General features: G+C 47.7%; 1 protein-coding gene across 4 annotated transcripts in view; it reads left to right on the plus strand.

Annotated features, from left to right (window-relative positions):
• The window catches only part of LOC144723543 (ral GTPase-activating protein subunit alpha-1-like), a 74,942-nt gene that overhangs the window by 18,526 nt on the left and 32,712 nt on the right, over positions 1 to 23,704 (plus strand). For 3 of the 4 annotated variants that reach the window (XM_078602373.1, XM_078602374.1, XM_078602376.1), the window contains exons 6-17: positions 576 to 759; positions 2,500 to 2,615; positions 3,330 to 3,468; positions 5,443 to 5,651; positions 6,636 to 7,037; positions 11,082 to 11,273; positions 15,909 to 16,058; positions 17,233 to 17,381; positions 17,596 to 17,707; positions 18,699 to 18,936; positions 20,226 to 20,396; positions 23,439 to 23,648. In XM_078602373.1, the coding sequence (XP_078458499.1) occupies positions 576 to 759; positions 2,500 to 2,615; positions 3,330 to 3,468; positions 5,443 to 5,651; positions 6,636 to 7,037; positions 11,082 to 11,273; positions 15,909 to 16,058; positions 17,233 to 17,381; positions 17,596 to 17,707; positions 18,699 to 18,936; positions 20,226 to 20,396; positions 23,439 to 23,648 (2,272 nt within the window). The remainder of the gene's footprint in view (positions 1 to 575; positions 760 to 2,499; positions 2,616 to 3,329; positions 3,469 to 5,442; positions 5,652 to 6,635; positions 7,038 to 11,081; positions 11,274 to 15,908; positions 16,059 to 17,232; positions 17,382 to 17,595; positions 17,708 to 18,698; positions 18,937 to 20,225; positions 20,397 to 23,438; positions 23,649 to 23,704) is intronic. The other variant, XM_078602375.1, reaches the window with a different exon arrangement.

Consider the following 23,704-nt stretch of genomic DNA (forward strand, 5'->3'; position numbering starts at 1 on the left):
TTAAAGTACAATGCATATCTGTCTAAAGGGGGAGTCGCCATCTTTCCGTAAAATTTGGGAACATTTTTACTTTTCAGTGTCCCTACTTAATGAAGTTGTGATCGCTTTAACTTTGCAATATTTGTTGCGAACCAAGCGGAATGAAAGCACGCCTTTATACAAATCAAAGCGATGGTGCCAATACGTCGTTGGCTGCTGAAATGGTGGTGAGGGGGTTGTTTGTCAGAACGACATCTGAAACGGCGGTGGTTACAGTACGCTGCGCAATGAACCCGGCGACCCTAGTTTGATTCCCGGACGCGGCGAGCATCGGTGGCAAACGATACCAGAACCGATGTCTCTACCCCCATTGCACCAAACCCGCACTGCCCGGCGTTGGGGAGAGGTCTTCATTGGTGAATTTGGAATGGCTGAAATGCATTCTTATAATTATGACTAATGGTTATTATCTGAGCATGTGGTGTCACTACTGCTCACTCTGGGTTGTGGATTTGTGATGCGCGTCGCCCGTTGCGTGTGGCTCTCATGTGTTCCCTGCCCCCCCCCCGCCTCCCTCCGGACCCCACCCCCGACAGCTGCGACGTGAAGGGGTGCGGCTCTTCCTGCTGTGGATCCAGGCTCTTCAGGGAAACTGCTCGGAGGAGCAGAGGCTGATCTTCGCCTGCCTCATACCCGGATTTCCCCTGCCCCTGTCCGAGCACGGCCCCCGCTCTCTGGAGACCCTCATCAACCCTCCGCTCGCCCTGCAAGAGGGCACAGGTGCGCGCTCTCGCGCTACGGACGGTGGGAAAAACCACGCATCGTCGTCGTTAGCTGCGATCAATCTACTGCTGGATGATGGCCTCCCTCCCACAGCTGCTGACATTTCTCGCGGTCTCACGATGCAACAGTGCATCCAGCTCCTGCAAGGGAACTTTAATTTTAATGGCGCCGTCTCCGAAGCGGACGTGCTTTCGAGCACCTAAACCTCTACAAACTGGGTCCAGTAATAATGGCTGATTTACAGCTCTTTGTCGCTTGAAGGTCTTCCCATGCCTGGCCAGTCACAGAAGGTTTTCTGACCATACTTCACCGCCAGTGTAACTGTGGGGTAGTATGGCTAGCGGGGGGGAGGGGGCAGGGGGCGCTGTGGGGGTAGCGAAGTGGGGGCGGGGTGCGTGGTGGGGGGGCTGCTCGGTTGGAAAGGGGGGGCGAGGTGGGGGGGAGGTAGGGGCCGCAGGTGCCAAGGACTGGTTGCAGGTAGGGCTCGCGACCAATGTTCGCCATGACTGGGAATTGAGTTCAGGTCGCCGTGTTCATTGCACCCTCTAACCGCTCCACTTCTACCCAGAAATGTTTTTGGAAAAACAAAAGTGTACAGTGGTTCATAGATATAATTAAGAAGCAAGGATACGGTGACTGACAACCTCTATTTACCCTTCGCAAAGAGAGCCGACTGTAATTTGGCTGCATATCCAATTACACCCTCGGTTAATTGTTGCGCTGAGGCTGCTTGCTTACTAAAGCGTAATAACGTAGACCACTCCATAACCAGATACCAGGCTGGCTTACTGCAATAAAATAATGAGTCGGATGTAATTCACGTGGTGTCAGGCGTCACGTTGCTGATGTGCCTGTGTAAGTCACGTATCGTTTCTAGATGTCCAACCAGGTGGATTAGTGGTCGAATGGGCTACTCGCAATCGCAACAGCGCGAGTTCCAATCCTGGTTATTTGGGGTTTGGTTCAGCCCATCATCCCGTAAAAGAGTCAATAAAATAGGTACCACTTTGTTGAGAGTCAACAGTGGTTGTCCTTTAGATAGACTCACCCCCGACATAATAATGTGGAATTTCCACCAACGGTTTAGGTCTGTAAATAGGAGGAGATTAGCACCGCCTCGTTTCATTTGAGCAGGGAACCCCATTGGAAATCTGTGAGAAAGAGCCACATAGCTAATCGGCTTCATTCAGAAAAAATCTATATTCCGATTCTGTAATCCCAGTGCAATGCAATAGTTAAAGTAGCGATTCGTTTTTTTAATGTAACACAAAGCATGGAATCTTTCAGGTTTTCTCTCATGAACATATACAGGAAGTGCTCGTTTAACAAGTTTGGCGATGTACACACAGAAAGTGAGATGGCGTGTACTGTATCACTGTACCGCTCAGGCGTGCAGCTCAAGAAAGTAGTTCATCATGGACCGCGTTATAACGGTGTGGGCATTATAACGGTGTGCACGTTCCGCGTTATAACGGTGCGCTCGTTCTGTGTTATAACGGTGTGCGTTCCGCGTTATAACGGTGTGTGCATTTCGCGTTATAACAGTATCGTGTTCCACGTTATAGCGGTGTGCGCGTTCCGCATTATAACGGTGTGCGCATTCCGCTTTGTTAGAAAAGTGTTCCCTAATGGAAGAACCGCGTTATAGCGAAACCGTGTTTTAGTGTAAACATCTCACGCTAAGCGGCGACTTGACGAACATTATTGACTCATCTGTACACTCCTCCTTCCACGCAGCCCAAGTTATTCCGGAAGAGATAACGCCACTCATTCCACCACAGTCATCTGACAAAGCTCAGGAAGATCCCACAATCTACTTCTTGGATGCACTGTTAAAGTACATGGTGAACCAGGTGAGTCATCTGCTTCTGAGTGAGCGATTACAATTATTAAGACGTATCGTGCCATTTTACAATGTCATAGTAGGCTTTATGAAGCAAAAGCTCGGGTTGCCCTGCTGAAATCTTGGCTTGTTCCACGTGCACCTTTAATAACTGTGAATTGTTTAAGAAAAATAAACACCTTCAAATATATCGGAATGTGCCCAATGTTATCATATCTAGGAAACTGAGCAGGGTTGAGCCTGGTGGATAGTGCTCGGATGTGGGACCATCTCCACGACCCACAAACAGGCTGTGATCGGGCTGGGAGGATAACTGTTGGGCAACAGAGGGCAGTGCTGACATTTACATTTCTTTCCTTCTGCGCTGTCCGCCTCTAGCAACCCGCACCAACCAGCGTGGGGATATAAACTCAGAATCAAAATATTTACTTATGCTGGAGGAATCCAGTATAAGGAATCCAGTATAAGTAAATCAACAAACAATAAAAAAAAAATATGATAGGAGTATGGGATAGATAAGCAAGTCACTAAAAATGTAATGAAACTAAACAATTTTTTTAATCAAACTGAACTCGGATAACCCCCCACCCCCGTGACCCAGGGGAGACCTTCATTCAGCAGTGGATTCACCAACGGCCCTGTGGTGTGCGTGGCACTTTACGGGACACCAGCTTTGCCACAAGCGTCTTTGTCCGACCACACTGCTGCGCTGTGCCCTGTGCAGGCCAAGAGCTTGGAGTGGAGGGACAAGGAAAATCAGGAGAGGGGATTCGCGTTCCTCTTTGTGAACTTCAAAAACTTCTACTTGCCTTACATCTTCCCCGGCTTCTCGTGGGAAATCAGCTTGTATCACCCGGTCATCGGTATGTTCTCTCCTCTCTCTGCCTGTTGACAGGAAGTACGCGCTGCTGCTTTGGACGGAGGGTGGGGTCATGTTTATTTTCGTGTGGCGCCAAATTTCTGGCAACATCGTCTTCGCGAGCCGCTGGGCAGCGCAGGACACATACGTGTTCCACGTGCACCTTTAATAATTGTGAATTGTTTAAGAAAGATGAACACGTTCAAATATATCGGAATGTGACCAAATCGGAATAGCTTAAGCGGGAGATTAAATGATCCTGTTGAGGCGCGTGAAACCTTGCCTCTTTTACAAGGTGCGACCTGGGTGCGTAGTTTTTTTTATTCTGCTCTTCACGGGCGTATCGGTGCAGGACAGAAAGCAGTGCAGTAAATGCCGTGTAAAATGTTTGCTCTATTTGTTTGTTTTTCTTCCGCTGTGCCAAAGTGTGACGGTTTTCCTTTTGGCAGCAGCCATCGGCTTTCTCCTCTGCTGCCCCTGTAGTGGGGCGCTGGGCAGTGGTGAGATGTTATCCCCTTTGCCTGGTATGCAAGGAGGTCGTGGGTTCAATCCCGACGCTGACGCCTGTTGTATGTTTGGAGGTTTGCATGTTCTCCCAGTGGTCGCGTGGAATTTTGTCTGGACCCTCCGGTTTTTCCCTCCACATTGAGAAACAATCGTTCAGAGTATTTGGTCACTCCTATAAATTCCCACGTGTGATGGTGAAGCCTCTTTGATGAGCTATAATCTGTGGCCAGTTTACCTCTGAAATAGCTCAGTGAGCTTTACCTGGTAAATGAAATAGTTTTGTTTATATTCGTTTAGTTTCATAATCTGAGCCCTCTGCCTACCACTGTTTTTCTCTCTTTCTCACAAGCAGATGTCTCCTTTTTCCAGGATGTCCATGTCCCACTTCTGTTCAACATTTTGAGATGCAATCATATTTAGTCCCTTCGTTTTAGTTTTTGTTTGTTGCGGTTGCACCCGAGTCAAGGTTCGCATGGCTCACAGGGCTATACCTAATAAATGAAAAAAAATTAACTGAACCTGGATAATCTCTTGAGATAGAACTGCTCATTTGCAAGGCTGTCTCCTTAACATAAATCCGCACATAGTGAGCGCATGATGACACGCATATGAATGTTTTTATTATATAACTTGCACAAGTGCTTTACAAGTATTACAATGAACGCTTCGATCAGTCAAACACAATGGTGAATACGTAAATAATGTAATGTTTCACAACGCCAGTTTGCATGCATTGATCTTCGTCTGGGACAGTTGCAGATGTTGCCTAAGAAGTATGTTTTTATTCATAGTTCTACAAGTTGAGACCGGAGGCATATTACCGTGTGTCCGGGAGAATATAACCCCCCAAACTGTACTGTGTTTGGGAACAAATGATGGACAGAACTCAACAGATGCTCAGGCTTCCGATGTGTTTTCCGGATTGTACCGCGTGTTGTTGGCCGTGTGACGTCGCAACGTTTCGCTCCGCGGTGCCAGAAGTTCGTCCAGGAACTAAGGACGGCGCGACCGTGAACTCGCACGCAAGCGTTTCGCCTCCACGACCCAAGAGCGCCGTTCATTATTCCGCGCTCTCTCCAGTGGGTAGGGAGCGGTGGTGTAGCGGTTAGCGCTACGCTGCGCTACGAACTCGGCCATCCGAGTTCGATTCCCGCTCACGGCCACCAACCAGTGACGATTGTCTGAACCGGTCCCGGGCATCCCCTAGGTCGACTCGGCCTCAAATGCATGTATGTATGTTGACATTTATTTACACCGTAGCCAACCGCGCCAATCGGAGGTGCGCGCGGTTTGTAATCATCGCCACTGGGGAGACGATGGAAACCGGCCACGGTGCTGGCGACCTACCCCCTCGTGTGCAGTTCGGGCCTTCATAGGTGCTACTCGCTAACGGCACTTTCCCCAACAATCTGTTGGGAGGCAATACGGTGTTGGGGGTGGGCGACCTTTGTCTTTGCCCTCCCGCACACAGACATCCCCCAGTGGAGGTCGAAGCCTCACTATGTCCTCATCGGCAAGGACGCCGAGACCAACCACGCCATCTACTGCACCAAGGAGCCCTTCCTGGCGGCACGCGTCTCCGTCGTCAAGTGGCTCGTCGCCTTCTGGCTCGAGTCCAAGCCCATCGCCATCCCCAAGCTGCCCGGCGTCGACGGGGAGGACGTGCCAAAGAACATTCAGGTTGGTCAGCGTCGCGTGATGGTGGACTGTCTCAACTAAACAGCACTGAAAATCCAAACAGGAGACACTAATGTAAAGCCTGCTACGTAAATAATTTGATCGTTGTTTACACGTGGGCAAATTCCTGCAGCCGCCCGCTGCCGTTGAACTATTAAAAAACTATTTAAAATTTACCCCAGGTAAGGCCCGCTGAGCTCTATAGCTCTTTTTCGAAAGCGATCTGTCCATCACACATGATGGTTCAGCGAAGTGGCTTATCAACGTGTGTACATTTATCGCGGCCAAATATTCTAAGCGCATGTTGATTCTAAATGTGGAGGGAAAAACCGGAGGACCCGGAGAAAAATCCACGTGACCACGGGGAGATAGAACATGCAAACTCCAAATATACAGCAGCAGGCGTCAAGGTCAGGATCGAGCCCACGACCTCCTGCATATCAGGCGAGGTAGTTAACATCTTGCCACCGCGAAGCCCACGTGTAAATATCGCGGCCAGGCGCGGTGCCGATGGAACACAACATTTTTTTGATACATTATGCCCTTAATAACGATGTATGTCCCTTTGTCAATCCACTGCTTGATGGAGCTCTCCCCATGCCATGTTGGTTGTGTTGATTACTTGGCCGTGCTGGCCACCCACCAACCCCGCCTTGTGTGCCATGCCAGCAATTGCTCTCTCGGTTCAAGGCTTTTTGACTTTGCCATGTGGCATGACAGTGGGGGCTGTCCCCTACCCAACCCCCTCCCCCCGTTTAACAATAACTGGATAGTGGAGGTAGGATCAAATTGTCTCTGTTCCGTTTCACGTGTACAGATGTGTGCACCGTTAGCCTATATGCAACAAAATAATTTTATTTGCAATCACTTTGCACTCGTCGTCGTTTGTAAATTCTCACGCGCGCGCCGCGTGTGCTGCGACGGCTCAATCGCCGCGCCTGCTCAACGCTTGCGCGCGCGCGTCTCTCCCCGTTTGGTGGCCGAAAGCGAGCAGCGGCGGGCTACGCGATCGCGGAGGAGCAGCGGGTGTGCGTTGGCGAGACGCGCGACAGCGTGATGGGGGGAGGAGGAGGAGGGACAGGCGGGAACGGTGGTGGCTGTGGCGGCGTTGGTGGCGGTGGCGGTAGCGGCCCCGGGGTAGCGATGGCGCTCAGTGCCGGCGGCAGCGGCGTCGGTGGAGGTGGCGGCGGCGGCGCGGGTAGCGGCTCCCAGCCCGAGGGGCAGGAGCAGCAGTCGCACTCGAACACGAGCACGCTGACGGAGCGCGAGCCCAGCACCTCCAGCCTGTGCAGCGTGGACGAGGAGCACCTGTCGGACGCCGAGATCGCGCGCAAGGTCTTCCACTCGTCGCGCGAGAACGTCAACTTCGTCATCGAAGTCTTCCGCCAGGTCAGCAGCGCCGCGCCCCGTGTGTGTGACATTGCACGTCGTTGCGCGTGCGTGTTAGTGTGTGTAGCGTCTCCCGTTTCGCAAATACGTCGTAACTTTATTATTAATACCGCTGCCTGATTTCCGTCATTTCAACCCCACGCTGACATCGCTGACAGCATCATCGTCCGTCCTTTGTTGTATCCTCGCCTCTCAGCCTTCACCTCCACCACATGCTACCCTGTAAAGCGCTGAGATTTTTGTCGTTTCGATGTTTGTCATCACACCTTTTAGGATCGCCTCCCCCCGACTTTAACAGGGATATTGTAGTATGTGCTCTTAAAACGAATAATTGAAATAACAAAGAAGGAAAAGGATTATATATTACAGCTGTGGATTTTTCTGCCCAGCGCTGCTCCCAGCAAGCATATCCCCACCAATATAGCACGCAAGTTTATACAAACAAAACTTGTTAATTCCCCATCCTGTATCGCCCTCCTGCCTGTTTTTAAATCCTTTATATTAAGTTCACTTGCTTGCTTGCTTATGACCGTGCAAATCTTTCGGTCGTTTTTTAACCCACTTCCGTGATCCAATCGAGCTGACATTTTCCACACAGACTCGTTGTGCGTGACAATTAATGTTCGTGAAATTTTTTTCCCAAAATTTTACACTTTTTGGGACAAAAATATTATATTTAATTACCAATTGCTTAATGGTGCCATGCAATCATCTGACCCATAGGTGGCAGCCATCTCACGCCAGAGGACGAGAGGACTCTAGCCGCCACGCATATAAAGGATTTATAGTGAAAAACTTTGTTTTTACGGGTTATACTTGTTTCATTCTACAGTGTGGGTGTAAGCCAGACTGGTTATTTTTTCCGTTACTTTGTACGGTATCCCGTAGAACAGTTGACATTTCTTTAAATGTTTCGCCGGAGTGTTTTTGTTTATCCACAAAAAATAAGGCAATTGCTTAGGCATGAATAAATATTTAGGGAAATTATTTTTGGTTGTCAAGTCATCAAATGTTATTTAGTTTGGCTCACAGCATTGTCTTGTTCACGTGAATAATTTTCCAATTTAAGCACTTGAGCTTTGAAGAAACGTGCACCATTGTCTCAGTGAATGCTTAGACTATACCGCGTTTGAAGTGCTCAGCATTGGCTTACCCTTTTTTAACGATTGACGGTTGTCAGATCGCGGAGCAAATGTGTCAGCGCAATGCTCCACTCTGTCCAGGAGGTGGTGCAGCAGCACTGAGTGTGGATGACCTACACACACAACCTATGCCAATACCCGCTCATTCGCCACTAAGTGACGGTGACGTCACCATGGCGCCTGTGCCAGGCCAAGTGCACTTTGAGGCCACATGAAGTGTCGAAGGCTTGCTAACAGGAGGTCTCGGGATGGGCCCAGGTGCAATGGTTTGGCCGACTTAGATGATCGGTAGATGCACCAGCTGTACCCCCTACTGTGCCAATTTTCTGCACAGTCAGTGTAAAGTGGTATGGTGTGCATATCGATATGTATGTTATTTGTCTTTGTGTAAGTGTCTGGGGAGTGGTGGCGCAGCGGTTACTGCACTGCGCTACGAACCCGCCGACCCGAGTTAGATTCTCGCTCACGACCAACTCCGGTGACGATTATCTGAACCGGTTCTGGGCCTCCCCTAGGTCAACTCATCCTCAAATGAGTACCTGGTGCGGTGTGTAGTAAACTTCGCAACTGGGAAGACAAAGGCGGCCGGGTGTTGATGGAATACAACGTTTGTGATGTCCTTTTTTTTCAATCCACTGCTGCATGGAGCTCTCCCCATGCCATGTCGGTTGTGTGGATTACGTGTCCATACTTCATAATAAAGGTTTTTTGGTTAGATCGCGTGGTTTATAAATGTGTTGTAACCCTCCACCACCCGACATGGCCAATCAGTAAATAATGTGTTACGGTTGACAATTTACAAATAGTTCACTGTTTTAGCCCACCGGTGTGTTGAAGAGTGAATCCACAACATTTACATTTTTTGAGTACGACGTTTCGCTGGTAATTACATCCAGCATCATCAGGCAATTTTCCAGAATAGTGAAGCCATCCACCTGCTCCCGGTCTTAAATAGAGCAGCAGCAGGGTGACGTCATCATTTAACCCAATCTGGTGCAGAAATCAGAGGTGGCGGATGGGGGGGGGTTATTGTAATTACATACTACGTTAGTAATGGGTTAATTAGTGTTTCCCCTATAATTAATTGTAATATGTATTATTTAATAATACGCTTCAGATTGGTTATAGTGATTGGGTTCAGTTATTAAATGATACACATTACAACTAATTACTAATCTACAACTGATTACTAATCGTAACAATTAACTGATTACTAATCTATTATATAATTACAATACCCCCCTTTCCGCTTGTGATCTCTGCATCTGATCGGGTTAGATGATGACGTCACCCTGCTGCTGCTCTATTTAAGACCGGGAGCAAGTGGAGGGCTTCACTATTCTGGCAAATTGCCCGATGATGCTGGATGCAATTACCAGCGAAACGTCGGGTGGTGGAGGGTTACGACACATTTATAAATAACGCGATATAACCCAAAAACCTTTTATTATGAATAATATTGGTCACGAAAGCCTACGTGTTAAATTGACCATACTTCACCACGCTGGTCACTGTGGGTTGTTGAAGCCTGTATTGGTGGTGGTGGCAGCCAGAGGGGGGGGGGGTGTAGATTGCACTGATATATCACTGTGTAGCAAAAAAAATATTCTTTTTGTTCCTGGGTTGTAAATGTTATCTAAATGTTTATGCCTCAAAAGTACAGAAAATGGCTATTATTCCCCACAAACTTTGCTTTTGTGACCAGCACAGTGATATTTTGAAATGTACCTATTTTCAATGAGAAAATGTGTGCATTTGTGTTATTCCTTCACATAAAGTCCTGGTCAAAAAAGCAAAGTTTGTGGGGATTAATAGACATTTTCTATGCTTTTGAGGCATAAGCATTTAGAAAATAGCACTTACTACTCAGGAACAAAAATCATGTTACATAGTTTATTTGCTGTGACCTGGAATGGGTCACGGGGTTAACAGCGGCAGTGCGCTAAGCTCCCCACCACATTCCTCTTTCACATCCACGTGTAATGGTTACGCAGCAGGAGTGGATTGTTTTCATACGTTGTTGCATCACGTGGGATTGCGATGTGTCGCAACAAGGTGGAATTTCGCAGCACAATAGATCCTGCTGGGGATTGTGTATTCAATTGTTCCGAGTGTTGTTGCGAACGCATTTCGCGTTTTCACCATCGTTTGTATTCAAACCCACGTGACCTCTGCATTGCAAGTTAGCCGAAACCTCATTGCTTATCCGGCTGCGCAATGTACGGACCACCGTCGGGTAAAGCGTCGAACTACGTACGATTAATGGCCATTATGTGCTCGCGCTACATTTAGACTCGCGGAACAAATGGGACAGAACAAACTAAAATACGTTTGTTTTACCCGGCAAAGCTAAATAGCTCATAGCAACGACAATGCAAACGGGAGCGTGTACACACAAGACAGAAGAAACACGTGCTCTCCTTGGCCACCCACCAGCGACCGACACTAGAGACAAGAAGGGCTGTCGCCCCGGCACATCGCCCTTTTCTTTTCAAGGCCACGCGGCGTCATTGACCTGAACGTTTTTGAACTCGCTCTAAACTTTAACACTCTTTTTATTTTTGCCAGGTAAGGCCCACTGAGCTATGTAGCTCTTTTTTTCAGAAGCGACCTGGCCACAAATGACAGCTCAATGAAGAGGCTTATCACGTGAACGACATTTTAGTAGCCAAATACTCTAAACGCATGTTTCCAAATGTGGAAGGATAAAACCGGAGGACCTGGAGAAAAATCCACGCAGCCACGGGGAGCACATGCAAATTCCAAATATACAGGCGTCGGAGGTCGGGCTCGAAGCCACGACCTTCTGTCCACCAGGCGAGGTAGTTAACATCTCGCCACCGTGTTCGCGGGGCTCACGGTTCTCTCCTCTGTGCGGGGGGGGGGGGGGGGGTGTGTGCAGGCTTTCCTGTTGCCCATCTGCGAGGCGGCAGCCATCCGCAAGGTGGTGCGCGTGTACCAGGAGTGGATCCAGCAGGGGGAGCGGCCGCTCTTCATGAAGGAGCCCGAGGAGGCACCGCCTCCTCACCTTCGCCCGCCGTCGGCCAGCGGCGCCAAGGCCAGGACGGCGGAGAGCGACAGCAACGGAGCCGAGGTAGAAATCCTAAGAAGCTCATGTTCAGAAGGAAAGACTGGGATTTGCGCGTGCGCACGTCGAGTAGGGAGGGGGGGACGGTGCCTCTCTTTGCACATTTGCTGGGGCCGCTAGAAATCCACGGTGGTGCTGTCCGTTTTTAATAATTATTGACACTTGTTAGGCGCACTTCATTCGTATATCTCAGTGCGCCACCGTGTATGGAGAGCAGGAAATTAAGAAAACCTGCGTGGTCAACAGCCAGAACTCTGGGGGGGGGGTTAAAGGCCAATTTAAAGAGGTGAGTTTTAAAGACAGACTGAAATATATCAAACGACTCTTACTGTCTTATTAGCAAAGGCAAGGCATTCCAAAGCTTTACGTCTGCAGTGCCAAAAGCCGAATCACTGCTGTTAACTCGATAGACTGCTGTTGATGCATGCAGTCTGTGTCCGTGATAAGCCACGTCTTGCAAAGTGAATGTACACACGAGAGCTTGGCCATCCTGTTATTTAAGTAATTGATGACTCCACTGATAATTATCGGTGGAATTGATGATAATCAATTCGACTCATGGCATAACACAAAAACCAGTCCAGAACACACGGCCTTATGTACATTTGTCATCATAAACATCAGCTATTGTCTGAAATTCTACGGCCTTTCACTGGAAAAACCACCTCTGCAGTACTAAACTCTACTGACCTGGTATCGACAATCAAGGGGATTGCCCTGTCCCCAGACGACCTGCTTGTCAGTTTTGATGTGGTTTCCTTATTCACCAAGGTTCCTGTACCTGACACCATCGCAATCATTGAAGACTTGGTTCATCAAGGACTGAATGCTGGGGTACCCCCCCTGGTGAGACACTGCTTAACCAATACATACTTCACTTGGAATGAAACTTTCTACAAGCAAATTGAGGGCACCCCAATGGGCTCCCCCCTATCTCCGGTTGTAGCCAACATCTTCATGGAGAAATTTGAGACGGACGCCATCCAGACTGCCACTCTACGTCCGACCTTATGGAAGAGGTACGTAGACGACACTTTTGTCATCTGGCCACATGGCCGGCCTGCTCTAGACCAATTTCTCGACCACATCAATTCCATACACCCAGCCATCAGATTCACCATGGAAGTCGAAAATGATGGCAAGCTACCCTTTTTGGATGTCCTAATCAAAAGGAGACCTGATGGTTCAATGAGCCACTCTGTCTACAGGAAAACCACCCATACGGATGCTTATCTAAAACCGGATTCCCACCACCATCCATCCCAGAAGAATTCTCTCATCAAGACTCTATATCATAGAGCCCAATGCATCTCCGACCATGAACACATTTCCAGTGAACTCAAACACGTACGCCAAGCTCTTAAGGCTAATGGTTACTCCGACTACACAATCTGCAAAGCCATCACTCCAACCATCAAGAAGGATCCTGTTGAGGAGCCTTTCAAGACCATCACCTTACCCTACATTGCTGGGGTCACAAAAAATATCTCCAAAATCCTGATTAAACACAAGATCCAGGTCCGATTCAATACAGTACATAAAATCCGTGATCTGGTACCGTCTGTAAAAGATGTGGTTCCAGACATACAGTACCCTGGTGTCTACAAACTAAGTTGCCTCTGTGGTAGCAGTTACATTGGGGAAACCAAACGACATGTCTCGGACCGCATCCGTGAACATAAAGCTGACCTGAAACACGGTAGGACAAACACCTCAGCCGTGGCAGATCACTGTTACAACTCAGTGGGCTCACATGACATTGACTTCTCCAAGACAGAGGTTCTCTGCAAGCCATCTGGCTATCATGAGAGATTCGTTCATGAGGCGATCCACATATACAAACACAGAGACAATTTTAACCGAGAAGATGGATTCTGGCTTAGCAATCATTGGAAGGACGTAATAAACCATTTCGATACACATTAGGGTGGGTAGAATAATACATAGTGTTATGTTGAAATGTATAAGGTATAGGGTGGTTTATAGTAATACAGTATATAATTTAATGTTGGGTTTATCTATGGCAGTATATAGTACGATATATGCTCGTGTGATGTAAGAGAATAAAGTTTAGATGGAAGCATATTATATAATTTTTACGACGTAGAATTGTAATGTATTACTTGCTGTTAGTAACTCAGCTTATTGTAGAGTATAGTAAGTATACTGATGGTGCTATGCAGTTTATACTTTAGTTTTTTATGTAGTTTATACTTTAGTTTTCTACGTGGTTGTTTAGTAACTGCAGCTACATATCAATAACATTCCTTTCCTTTGTTAATGCTACTCCCTGCACCCCCCCTTGGTGCTGTTGATCCTGCATAATGCATGGGCATAATATGCCTTTGAAACTCCCCCCCGCCCACCTCCTACGCATTTTCCATGAATATGCTAAATTCCTCTTCATATGCACATTCTTTTTTGTTAAGGCGCTCTTCCACCTCCAACCCAGTTTATATATAAGCTCCTAGCTTGGTAGTGTCTCATTCTTCACCTAAAGACGGCTGCTTGCGTTGTAGCCAAAACGTCGTGAGAATTATTTCATTTTATTATGTTTTATTTTTATTATTTTATTACTTCCCTTCTACATGACTTTACCGAAAGAACCAAGAAGATCAGCTATTGTCTCTCCACTGCTGGATCAATACCTTCCCCATGCAGTAACTGTCAACCTTGGGCATTGTTTGACCATACTTCACCTTGCTGGTCTGAAGGAAGAACATTTTCTCCCATGACTCGCTGAGTACTCGGCTCGTGTGGATTCCCCGTGGCGCCACGGTGGTGGGATGTTAACTCCCTCGCCTGGTATACAGGAGGTCGTGGGTTCGATCCCGACCCTGACGCCTGTATATTTGGAGTTTGCGTGTTCTTCACGTGGTCGCGTGGATTTTTCTCCGTGTCCTCCGGTTTTTCCCTTCACATTTAGAATCAACATCACGCGTTTCGGGTCTTTGGCTGCTCTACATTTGCTCACGACGAGAAGCCACTTCTCACCGTTGGAACCTCATTTGCCAGTAAAAAATATGATAATTGTTTTTTTCCCTTCTATCTGGCAACAAAACTGACACCTTTTTTTATACAGAGAGTCATGCTTGCATAGACCACAATACCTGCAGTCATAATGCAAACAAAAAAAGGTGTCAGTTTTGTTGCCAGATAGAAGGGTAAAAAAACAATTATCAAGCCACTTCTCGTTGAGCTACCATTTGTGGCCAGGTTCGCTTCTTAAAAAAAAAGAGTTGTGTAACTCAATGGGCGTTACCTGCTAAAATAAAATATAAATTGTTGACAAAATAGATTTCAAATCTTCTGGGCTCTCAAGCTTGCTTGCTACATCAAAGAAACATTACTACAGGATGAGAGCTATTTGTATTTCACGTTGCATCTTATGAGGCATGAGTGCCATCGTAAAATTTAACTGCGCCCTTTGCCGTAACCTAAGCTTTATTTTAAATATCACCATGTGCCAGTGTTTGTCAAACGAGTGCTCCATTTTCCTGATGGCAATGATACCACAAAATGTCTAGATTAATATATTTTTCCGAATAATAGCACATCTTCAAGGTGTCGTACCTGCATCTACGGCAGGGAACAAAAGACACAAAAACGATGAATGGCATTTTGTTGAAAGGCTCTAAATTATTATGAAAATACATAATGATCCTAATTTTAATTAGACCTCTTCGAATTTGCCAGCTCGTGATTCCAACAAGGCGGCTTCAATGACATGAATTAATTCTTGAGATTGCAATTGCGCCCCCCTGAATATGTAGATCATTACCCCTTAATTGCATTATTTTAATGCATTGAATTTTGGCGGGGGGGGGGGGGGGTGGACGTCGAAAACTAATTTGCAGAAGATGACAGTGAGACCTTTTCTAGTTTTCAAGCTGCTTGTCACCAAAGGGGATTGTGTAAGAATTTCTGTTGAATGGCGAATCGTGGCTTGAGACCTGATGATGATTTTTTCCCCCACGCATATTCTATGAATGTTCTGCCCATACCATTCATCTCCCGCATCTCTGATGAGCACTGTTGGCTACGTACGGTGCGAAAGAAGTTCAACGTACATGCGTCTCGTGGCCGCGCGCTTTCTCTCCTTCGCTATTTTTCTTGTAATCCACGGAAGCTTATTGCAGACTCATGGCAGTCAAATTAGTCCTCGCGGCGACATGCGTGAGCGTGGTTCGTTTCCTCGTTTTGCGCTTCTCCACATTCTCGGCAATTGGCGGAAATGTGACTTTGCTGCTATTATCGTTGACGGTGAGGTTACTGATGAAACATAACTTGGAGGTTTTAGCCTTTCTGGCAACAAAACAGGAGTTGTGTTAAGATGTTCAAACAAGCCATCAAGTCTGCATTAACCACACGGACTTGTGGCAAAACATGCTCGGATAATATATGAATTTTCTTTGAAACTGATTGGCCTCGACCAGAGGACAGCCTTTTCATGGCCTTGTCTCACCAGTGTTAGACCAGGGAACGCCAAAAGGCAAACAGCACAAAGACGATGCAAGTGCCAGTCCTTTGTTGTCGTACCCCCCCCGAACCTGGTTGGCTACGTACGGCGCAAACGAAGTTTAACATTCACACATCGCAGCGTTCATAGCTCTGGTTGCTCATCCTGTATCACCCTTCCAGAGAAAACTGCCGTCGAGTAAAAGTGGCGCAGGGCACGCGCGTACTCCCAGCTGGACCCGGAACTCCTCCTACGAGGACGCCATCAACAAAGCGTCGGAGATGGACGACGGCAACAAGAGCCTCTATGCGGGGGTGCAGGCCACCCTGCAGGTGAGTGGCCCGATCCCGAGCGTACCCCCCCCCCCCCTACCCGTCATCGTCCCCTCCAGCAGATTGACACGTGCACGGGCCGTGTAACCCAGAGGCTGATGAGGCCTTTGGCCCTCATCTGTGTGTAGGGCCTTCCTTTAAAACTAAACTATGAAACTGTTAAATTTCGATTTAAAGCTTTCGTGACCGCAGGGATTCATCATCTTGGTTCTTTCGGTAAAGTCACGTAGAAGGGAAGTAATAAAATGATAAAAATAAAACAAAATAATTTTCACGACGTTTCAGCCACAACGCAAGCAGCCGTCCTCAGGTGAAAACCAGGTCTGTCTGTCATTTTACCAGCTAAGGTCCACTTGAGCTATGTAGGTCTTTTTGAGAAGTGATCTGGCCATCACAAAAGGTAAGCTCAACAAAGTGGCTTATCGTCGTGTTGAAATTTATAGCCGCCAAATACGGAAAAACTCGTGATGTTGATTCTCAACGTGGACCCGGGGAAAAATCCACGCGACCACGAGTAGAGAGACATGCAAATTCCAAATATACAACCGGCGTCTGGGTTTGGATCAAACACATGACCCCCTGTATACCAGGCAAGGGAGTTAACATCTCGCCATCATGGCGAGCTGTTAACTACCTTCTGTTGCAAATTATACTTTGAGTATTCAATCACCGTGGTGTGTTTATTCAAGACAGTTTATTTTCGGAACCGATCGTGCCATTGTTTGCCGAACAAATGTAAATAAAAAATAAATCTTTATTAAGTGTACATTGGCTTTATTTGCTGTGTTTTTACGACATAGTGAATGAATATTCATGTTGCATCTTTGGTGGAGTGATAGCGCTGACCTATGAACTCGGCGATCCGAGTTAGATTCCCCGTTCATGAAAAACTATCAATGGTTCCGAGGTCTCACTCCTTTACCCCCCCCCCTCACCTACCCCCCACTGCCCAGTGTGGGGTAAAGTATGGTCAACCCCCACGACCGACACACTGCGCGAAAGCCTCCAGCCTACATCCAGGGGTAGATTGACGACAGGCGCAGTAATGCATGTATGTTGAACTTATTTCGTACCGTACGTAGCCAACCTTGCTGGCTGCGTAATCGGAACAATGCGTCTCTCTTGGGTGAGCGCCGTTGCACGGTGACGTTTCTTCCCGTCTCTGTGCGCGCAGGTGTTTCTGACCACGTCGGTTAACGTCTTCCTGCTGGAGCCCAGCAATGACATCCCCAAGCTTCTGGACGAGCACGTGGACATGTGCAAACGAGTGCTGAACATCTACCGGCACATGGTGATGAACACGTCCATGAACAAGCAAACTTGGTAAGACATTGTCGCCACCGGCAGCAGCAGCGGTTTGTTTGTTTTTTACCAGTTAATGCGGTGGGTCTGCGATTCTATGTAATTTGTTTCGCAGCATGGGATTAAGTAAAAAAATATACGTATACATTTAAGCGTCAATAGGTTTCGTGGATGCGCGAGACTGCATCGTGATTGGGCGAGAGTGTCAAATGATTTTGCTGTTGACTGCTTACAGGGAGCAACTCCTCTTGGTTCTTTTGAGGATCGCGGAAACGGTTTTCAGGAAGCTTCCGCAGCAAGCCAAATATAGGACGTTAGCTGGAAAGCTGGCCGGACCAATATTCCAGGTGAACTTGATGTATATTTTTTAAATATAACATGGTTGGCTACGTACGGCGTGAAAGAAGGTCAACATATATACACACACACACATACACGCACATCAAAGTCAATAATATTAGCCACTTTTGAAGTTTGTTATTTGGTTTAAGCAGGTGAGAACTCATCAGCAAATGTGGCCAGAGGAAAGGATTGCTACGAATAATCTCAAATGAGTAATCCGCGGGTAATTTTTCGAACAGTAGCGTATGAATAATTAGACCGCGACTCCGGCACGCGATGGACTACTCGTACCGTGCAAATGCTACAGTTTATACGTGACAGGATGTGACAGAAATTCGCACGTAAGGGGCGTTAATCAATCAAACTTTATTTCTTTAAAGGCGCCTTTCTTAAAACCGAGGCCCCTTTGCACAAAATATGTATTATCCTCCGTTAAAGCTCTAAAACCATGCAATTAAAAGAGTAATAACAAGACTAGTCTACAACCGTCACTGGTGTAACATTAATTTAGTTATCATAATTAGTTTATTTTGGGTTCGATCATCGTGTAGGTGGAATGCCATTTTACGGAATGCCAATCGGGATCAGAATATTCACATATAGTGGAGGAATCTGATGAGCTGTAAAACTCCTTTTCACGAAATTGTAATTTTGAAAAGTGAGAAAATGTGTATTTTCTACGACCTTTCGCTGGAGATTACATCCAGCAGCATCATCATCATCAGGTGTCAACTGCAGCGCCACTCTCACGTGACGTAGAGCTGCTGGTAACAACCCGATCGAAATCTTGCATGTAAAATTAATTCCGTTGTTTCTAAATACTTTTTAAATGGTTTGTAGTAAACACCAGGCTAAACAACAGGGTCAGCGTTTCAACTTTTCTTTTAAAAACCGTTCAAGCGAGCGGCGGTCCCTTATACCGACGAGCTGGTGAATTCCATGGCCCACGGCGTGACACGGTGGGCGCACGTGGGTGGGTGGTGACCCCCCCGACAGACGCTGATCGTCGCTTGGATCAAGGCGAGCCTGAACGTGCTCATCACGCGCGAGCTCTGGGACGAGCTTCTGTCGGTGCTGTCGGCGCTCACCCTCTGGGAGGAGCTGATCACCGAGTGGGCCAAGACGATGGAGACGCTCACCAAGGTGCTGGCGCGCCACGTCTACTCGCTGGAGCTCGGCGACCTGCCCCTCGACAAGCTCAGCGAGCAGAAGCAGAAGAAGCACAAGGGGCGAGGTGCGGGCGGCGCGGAGGGGAGGCGGGCGACGGTTGCCGATTCGACTGCCGATTAACCCTTTCCCGTTCCGATTGCGCACGTGTACGTCATCGGTTTTTCTTTCGATCTAAACGAAAGCGGAAGCGAAAACTAAAATCAAATAACGTTATCGGGACCGAGGCTCCCACAAGGCCATGCGGGAAGGGCATGTGGCACAGTTTGACGCCAGCTATTATTGAGCGCTCACGTGTCGCTCACGTGTCGCTCACGTGTCGCTCACGTGTCGCTCACGTGTCGCTCACGTGTCGCTCACGTGTCGCTCACGTGTCGCTACGGTTCTCTGCGGTGACGACGGCGCTACGCCTCACTAAATAAAAGTAACGCCGAGCCTCTTGCGCGTTCCGAGATTCAGCAGTGAACGGGACACCACCCACCCTGCAACTTGCAGACGTCGCGGAATGGGAAAGGGTGAAATGCAATAACACGCACGTCCACCCCACCTCCCGCCCTTGAAATATTTCCTCGTTTTTTTTTCTTTGTCGTAAAAAACTGTTCCCAGCTCTGGGCTTGTAAAATCGGGTGATCGAGAATAGAGTTTAGCCATTTCTATAACCACTGTAAAGTTATATAATAATAAATATACATGAATAATATTAATTACATGTCATTATGGTGAAAATCTTGATTTGAAGCTTTCGTGACTGCAGGAATCCATACTCTTTGGTTCTTTCGGTAAATATACCTACGTGACTTTACCGAAAGAACCAAAGAGTATGGTGAAAATGTTGTTTGCCAAGGTCAAAGATCGTAGGTCTTGCTGAGATCACCACGAACATCTTAGGTTTCTGGATCCTTCCGGCCAGAAAGAGCGTGTGCTCTGTACGATGTAAGTCAGTCGAGTAAATGTCCTGACTTGCAGGCTGAATCACATGCAGACAACATACCTTTGTTGCAATGGACATTTTCAGGGGCGCCAGGAGTAGGACTCACTAACTCAGTCGTCTATTTGTTGGAACTTATTATAGGCCGAACAATACTCTTGCAGACTCTTGAAGCAGAAACTCATTGATTTTTTTTTTCCCCCCATCACATTTGAAGCTTATGGCCATAGCACATGCTCTGCGTCATTACCAAGGACACAGTTTGTCCCGCTAGAATAAACAATATGCCAGCAAGTCACACAAACACACGCACACACTCCTCCCCGAATACGGGTAAGATGACCTCCACTGCGCCACGGTCGCTGATGCGCGCTCCCATCGTGCCACCACCCCCTCTCCCTCCTCCACCGTGCCACCACCCCGCCCAGGCCTGTGCCAGGAGGCGAGCCGCGGAGGGCAGGACAAGTCGTTCTCCCGGGGATGGAGTCGCGATCAGGCACCGCACCCCGCCGAGCCCATGATGCGCCAGCGCAGCGCCACCACGTCCGGCTCCCCTGGCGCCGAGAAGGCTCGCGGCATCGTGCGGCAAAAAACCGTGGGTACGTCACTCGCGCCGTCCCAAGCGCCGTCACGAGGTCTGTCAGCGCCGTCATGAGCGCCGTTACAAGCACCGTCACTAGCACCATCATGAATGCCGTCACTAGCGCCGTCACTAGCGCCGTCACGAGCGTCGTCACGAGCGCCGTCACGAGCGCCGTCACTAGCGCCGTCACTAGCGCTGTCGCTAGCGCCGTCACGAGCGCCATCATGAGTGCCGTCATGAGCGCCGTCACTAGCACCGTCACTAGCGTCGTCACGAGCTCCATCGGGCGCACGCTGTGGAAAATGCGGAGCGACGTCCATTGAAGGGCGCCGCGGTGGTGAGATGTTAACTACCTTGCCTGGTATACAGGAGGTCGTGGGTTCGATCCTGACTCCTGCTGTATATTTGGAGTTTGCATGTTCTCGACGTGTTTGTGTGGATTTTTCACCGGCTCCTCCGGATTTTCGTTCCACATTTATAAACATGCGCTTATAGTATTTGGCCCGCTGTAAATTTCCACTTGATAAGCCACTTCATTGGCCTATCACTTGTGGCCAGGTTGCTTCTGAAAAAGAGCTATAAAGCTCAGGGGGCCTTACCTGGTAAAATAAAAATAGTTTAGTTGAGTGTTTCTGCTGCTGCGTAGGTATTTTTGGGTTTTTGCCAAATTGCCGAGCGGGTAGAAATCGGTTAGCTGCATGCACGCGAAATCGCACAATCCGAGCCCGCATAAAGCGAGGGCATGGTGCTGCATTTTAAAAACAACACCAAAAAAATTCGATGAGCACGCGTAAATCCCATTACATGCGTTTTTACCAATTCAAAATTTGTTGTTGTACGGTTGAACCCTACTAACAATACTAATTTAGTTTTTAGTAATTTGTCTATCGTACTGTGGCCAGTCAACACATTATTTGAAAGCATGATATTAATTCAGTTGAAGCTATCTGTCCTGTTAGTTTTTTAAGTAAGATTTTCGTCTTTGAATCATTTAATATGCGTCACCACACTGCATTCAATTATTTTAAATAATGCGATGTGTGAGCCAGGGTCTAGTGCTAATATCCTGTCCTCAAAAATTGTTCACCGCCTCTCATCCACATAAGCATTTCAATATGAATGGTTTGTGTTGGTTTTGTTTTATTATCAAAAGGCTTTGACCCACTCATGATAATCTACAAGCCCTTTGTTTCATTTTTACACAATAACCTTCAAAGGCCGGATATCAAACCTCTGATATAATATTCCAAATGAATTCCATTAAGAAATGATTGACGGTGGCGTTTATAGTAAAAAAAAACGTGACGCTTTCCTAGTGGCGCTTTACGGAGTACGTAACAACATGATAGATTGTCCTTGCTTCATGTACGGTTTCTAATCGCTTTGCTTGCGTATGTGTTGCAACTTTTGAAGGCAGTTGATGTGAGAGGAGAGCTCTATGCTTTCAGAGCGATGTAAGGAATAGACTGCTCTGATTAGATGTGGAACGATTTTTCCTTTCCGCCCACCCCCAGCGGTTCGACGAATTTTCCCTCGATGTAACGGTCCGTGTTTCGATTCAAGAATCGTTTTCCTTTTTATAACGTTCGGATTAATACAGCAACCGCGAGTGGGCTGCTATGGTGACGTAAACCATCTTGACACAACACCAATACCACGATTAGCATGGTTGATTTTAACACGCAATAAGTTTGTCATTAAGCTACCACGTGTCCTAACGCACACGAAAAACAAACGTGGTGTTGTATTGACGAGGAACGCCGACGTTCTATGGATTGGAAGGGATCCGTTCTTAAACGTGCGACTCAATGCATATGGATCGCGACCTTGAGAACTAAATTCTGATAATGAATAATCATTGCACATCGATCAATTATTCTCCGTAAAACCCTTACAGATGTTTGTTCCTTGTTATTGTTACGATTCTGCACAGAGACGTGTACTACCGCCAGTGCTTTTCGCTGCTCCATTTGTCTCATTTAGTTACTGCACGTTCACCGGTGACACGTCCGGAATTGCATTTGCGATGTTCTCTCGACGTGTCTGGGCACCCATGCCCTTTTCATTGTCATCGCGAAGTTTCACTTGAGTGAGAGTCGGCCGGCACATTTTGCGCTCGTGTTCCCTTTCAACGGTGCTCACATCGGCCTTTTCTCTTCCGTGGAAGGTGCATGCATTCATATTTGCAACATGCCTGGCATTATTGTGACTTGCTGCAAATCGCTTTGTTGGCCGTGTTTGAATACCTCCATTGCTGCTTTGTATGCCTAACAACAACCAACCCCTTTCAATGTTTCAGCGAATGTTTCTGCCGAACTCCCGAGCCGCCCTTTATTTAACATCTCCTCACCTTGGTTTATAATTCACCATCGTTAGTTCTTGTCTCACTTTGTGGTTTGGCGCCGTGCAAAGCACCACCCAAAGTTTTCCCCTTCCACTCCGCTCCTCAAATTCCTTGCCCCCCCCACACCTCCAATTAGCACGGTTGGGCTACGTATGGTGCAATAGAAGTTCAACGTTCTAGTCGTACTCCAGTTTTCTAATGTTCCCACCGCTGGCGCACTGACCCCGTTTTTTTTTTATTTCAAGTCTACCGCGATTTTCACGACCGCTCAAATGAGCGTCTGTTGCATCGGAAGTTTTTGTGCAATATAATTGATTTTGTGTTGTTACACAAAAAGAGTCTGCGAAAATAATATGAGGGTTCAGGCCTATTGGTTTTAACTCGCAGTGATGTTTATCGGGGGGAAGGTTTGGGGCTGTTCATGGCGTCATTTGAAAGAGTTTTCGTTTTTTCATTAAGTGTCTGGGAGGGGAAAAAAACCCATTGAGTCTGAATTGAAGTAGCAAATGAATAGAATTCCATGCAGCATTCAGCAAAGAATGTGCACATCTACTTTAAAACACCACAACATGTTTGCAGGCAAAAAGAAAGTAAAGTTTGCGCTCGCCCTTCAAACATCAATAATGAGTTTCTGCTTCAAGAGTCTGCAAAAGTATTGTTCGGCCTGTAATAAGTTCCATTGTCTTTGGGTGGAAAATACAAACTGTGCCACAGACTACCCAGACCCCCCGCAGCAGGGCCAGCCGCTGCGGGTTCGCCACCACTCGCAGAACGAGGGCAGCCAGGCCGACGGATTCCGCGGTGAGCCCGAGGATGCGGCGGGAGTGGCATCGTCGGCGATGCCGTCGGCGGCGTCGGCGGCGCTTCCGCGCAGCAGCAGCGCGTCCGACATCATGGAGCAGTTCATCTCGGAGAGGGCCAAAGGTCGTCGTGCGATTTCTGTCGTAGCCGCGAGCCGGCGCGGCGACAATCGGAAGGGC

Source organism: Lampetra planeri, chromosome 18 (assembly GCF_965212315.1).
Source record: "Lampetra planeri chromosome 18, kcLamPlan1.2.h2, whole genome shotgun sequence".
In the NCBI taxonomy this organism is placed as follows: domain Eukaryota; kingdom Metazoa; phylum Chordata; class Hyperoartia; order Petromyzontiformes; family Petromyzontidae; genus Lampetra; species Lampetra planeri.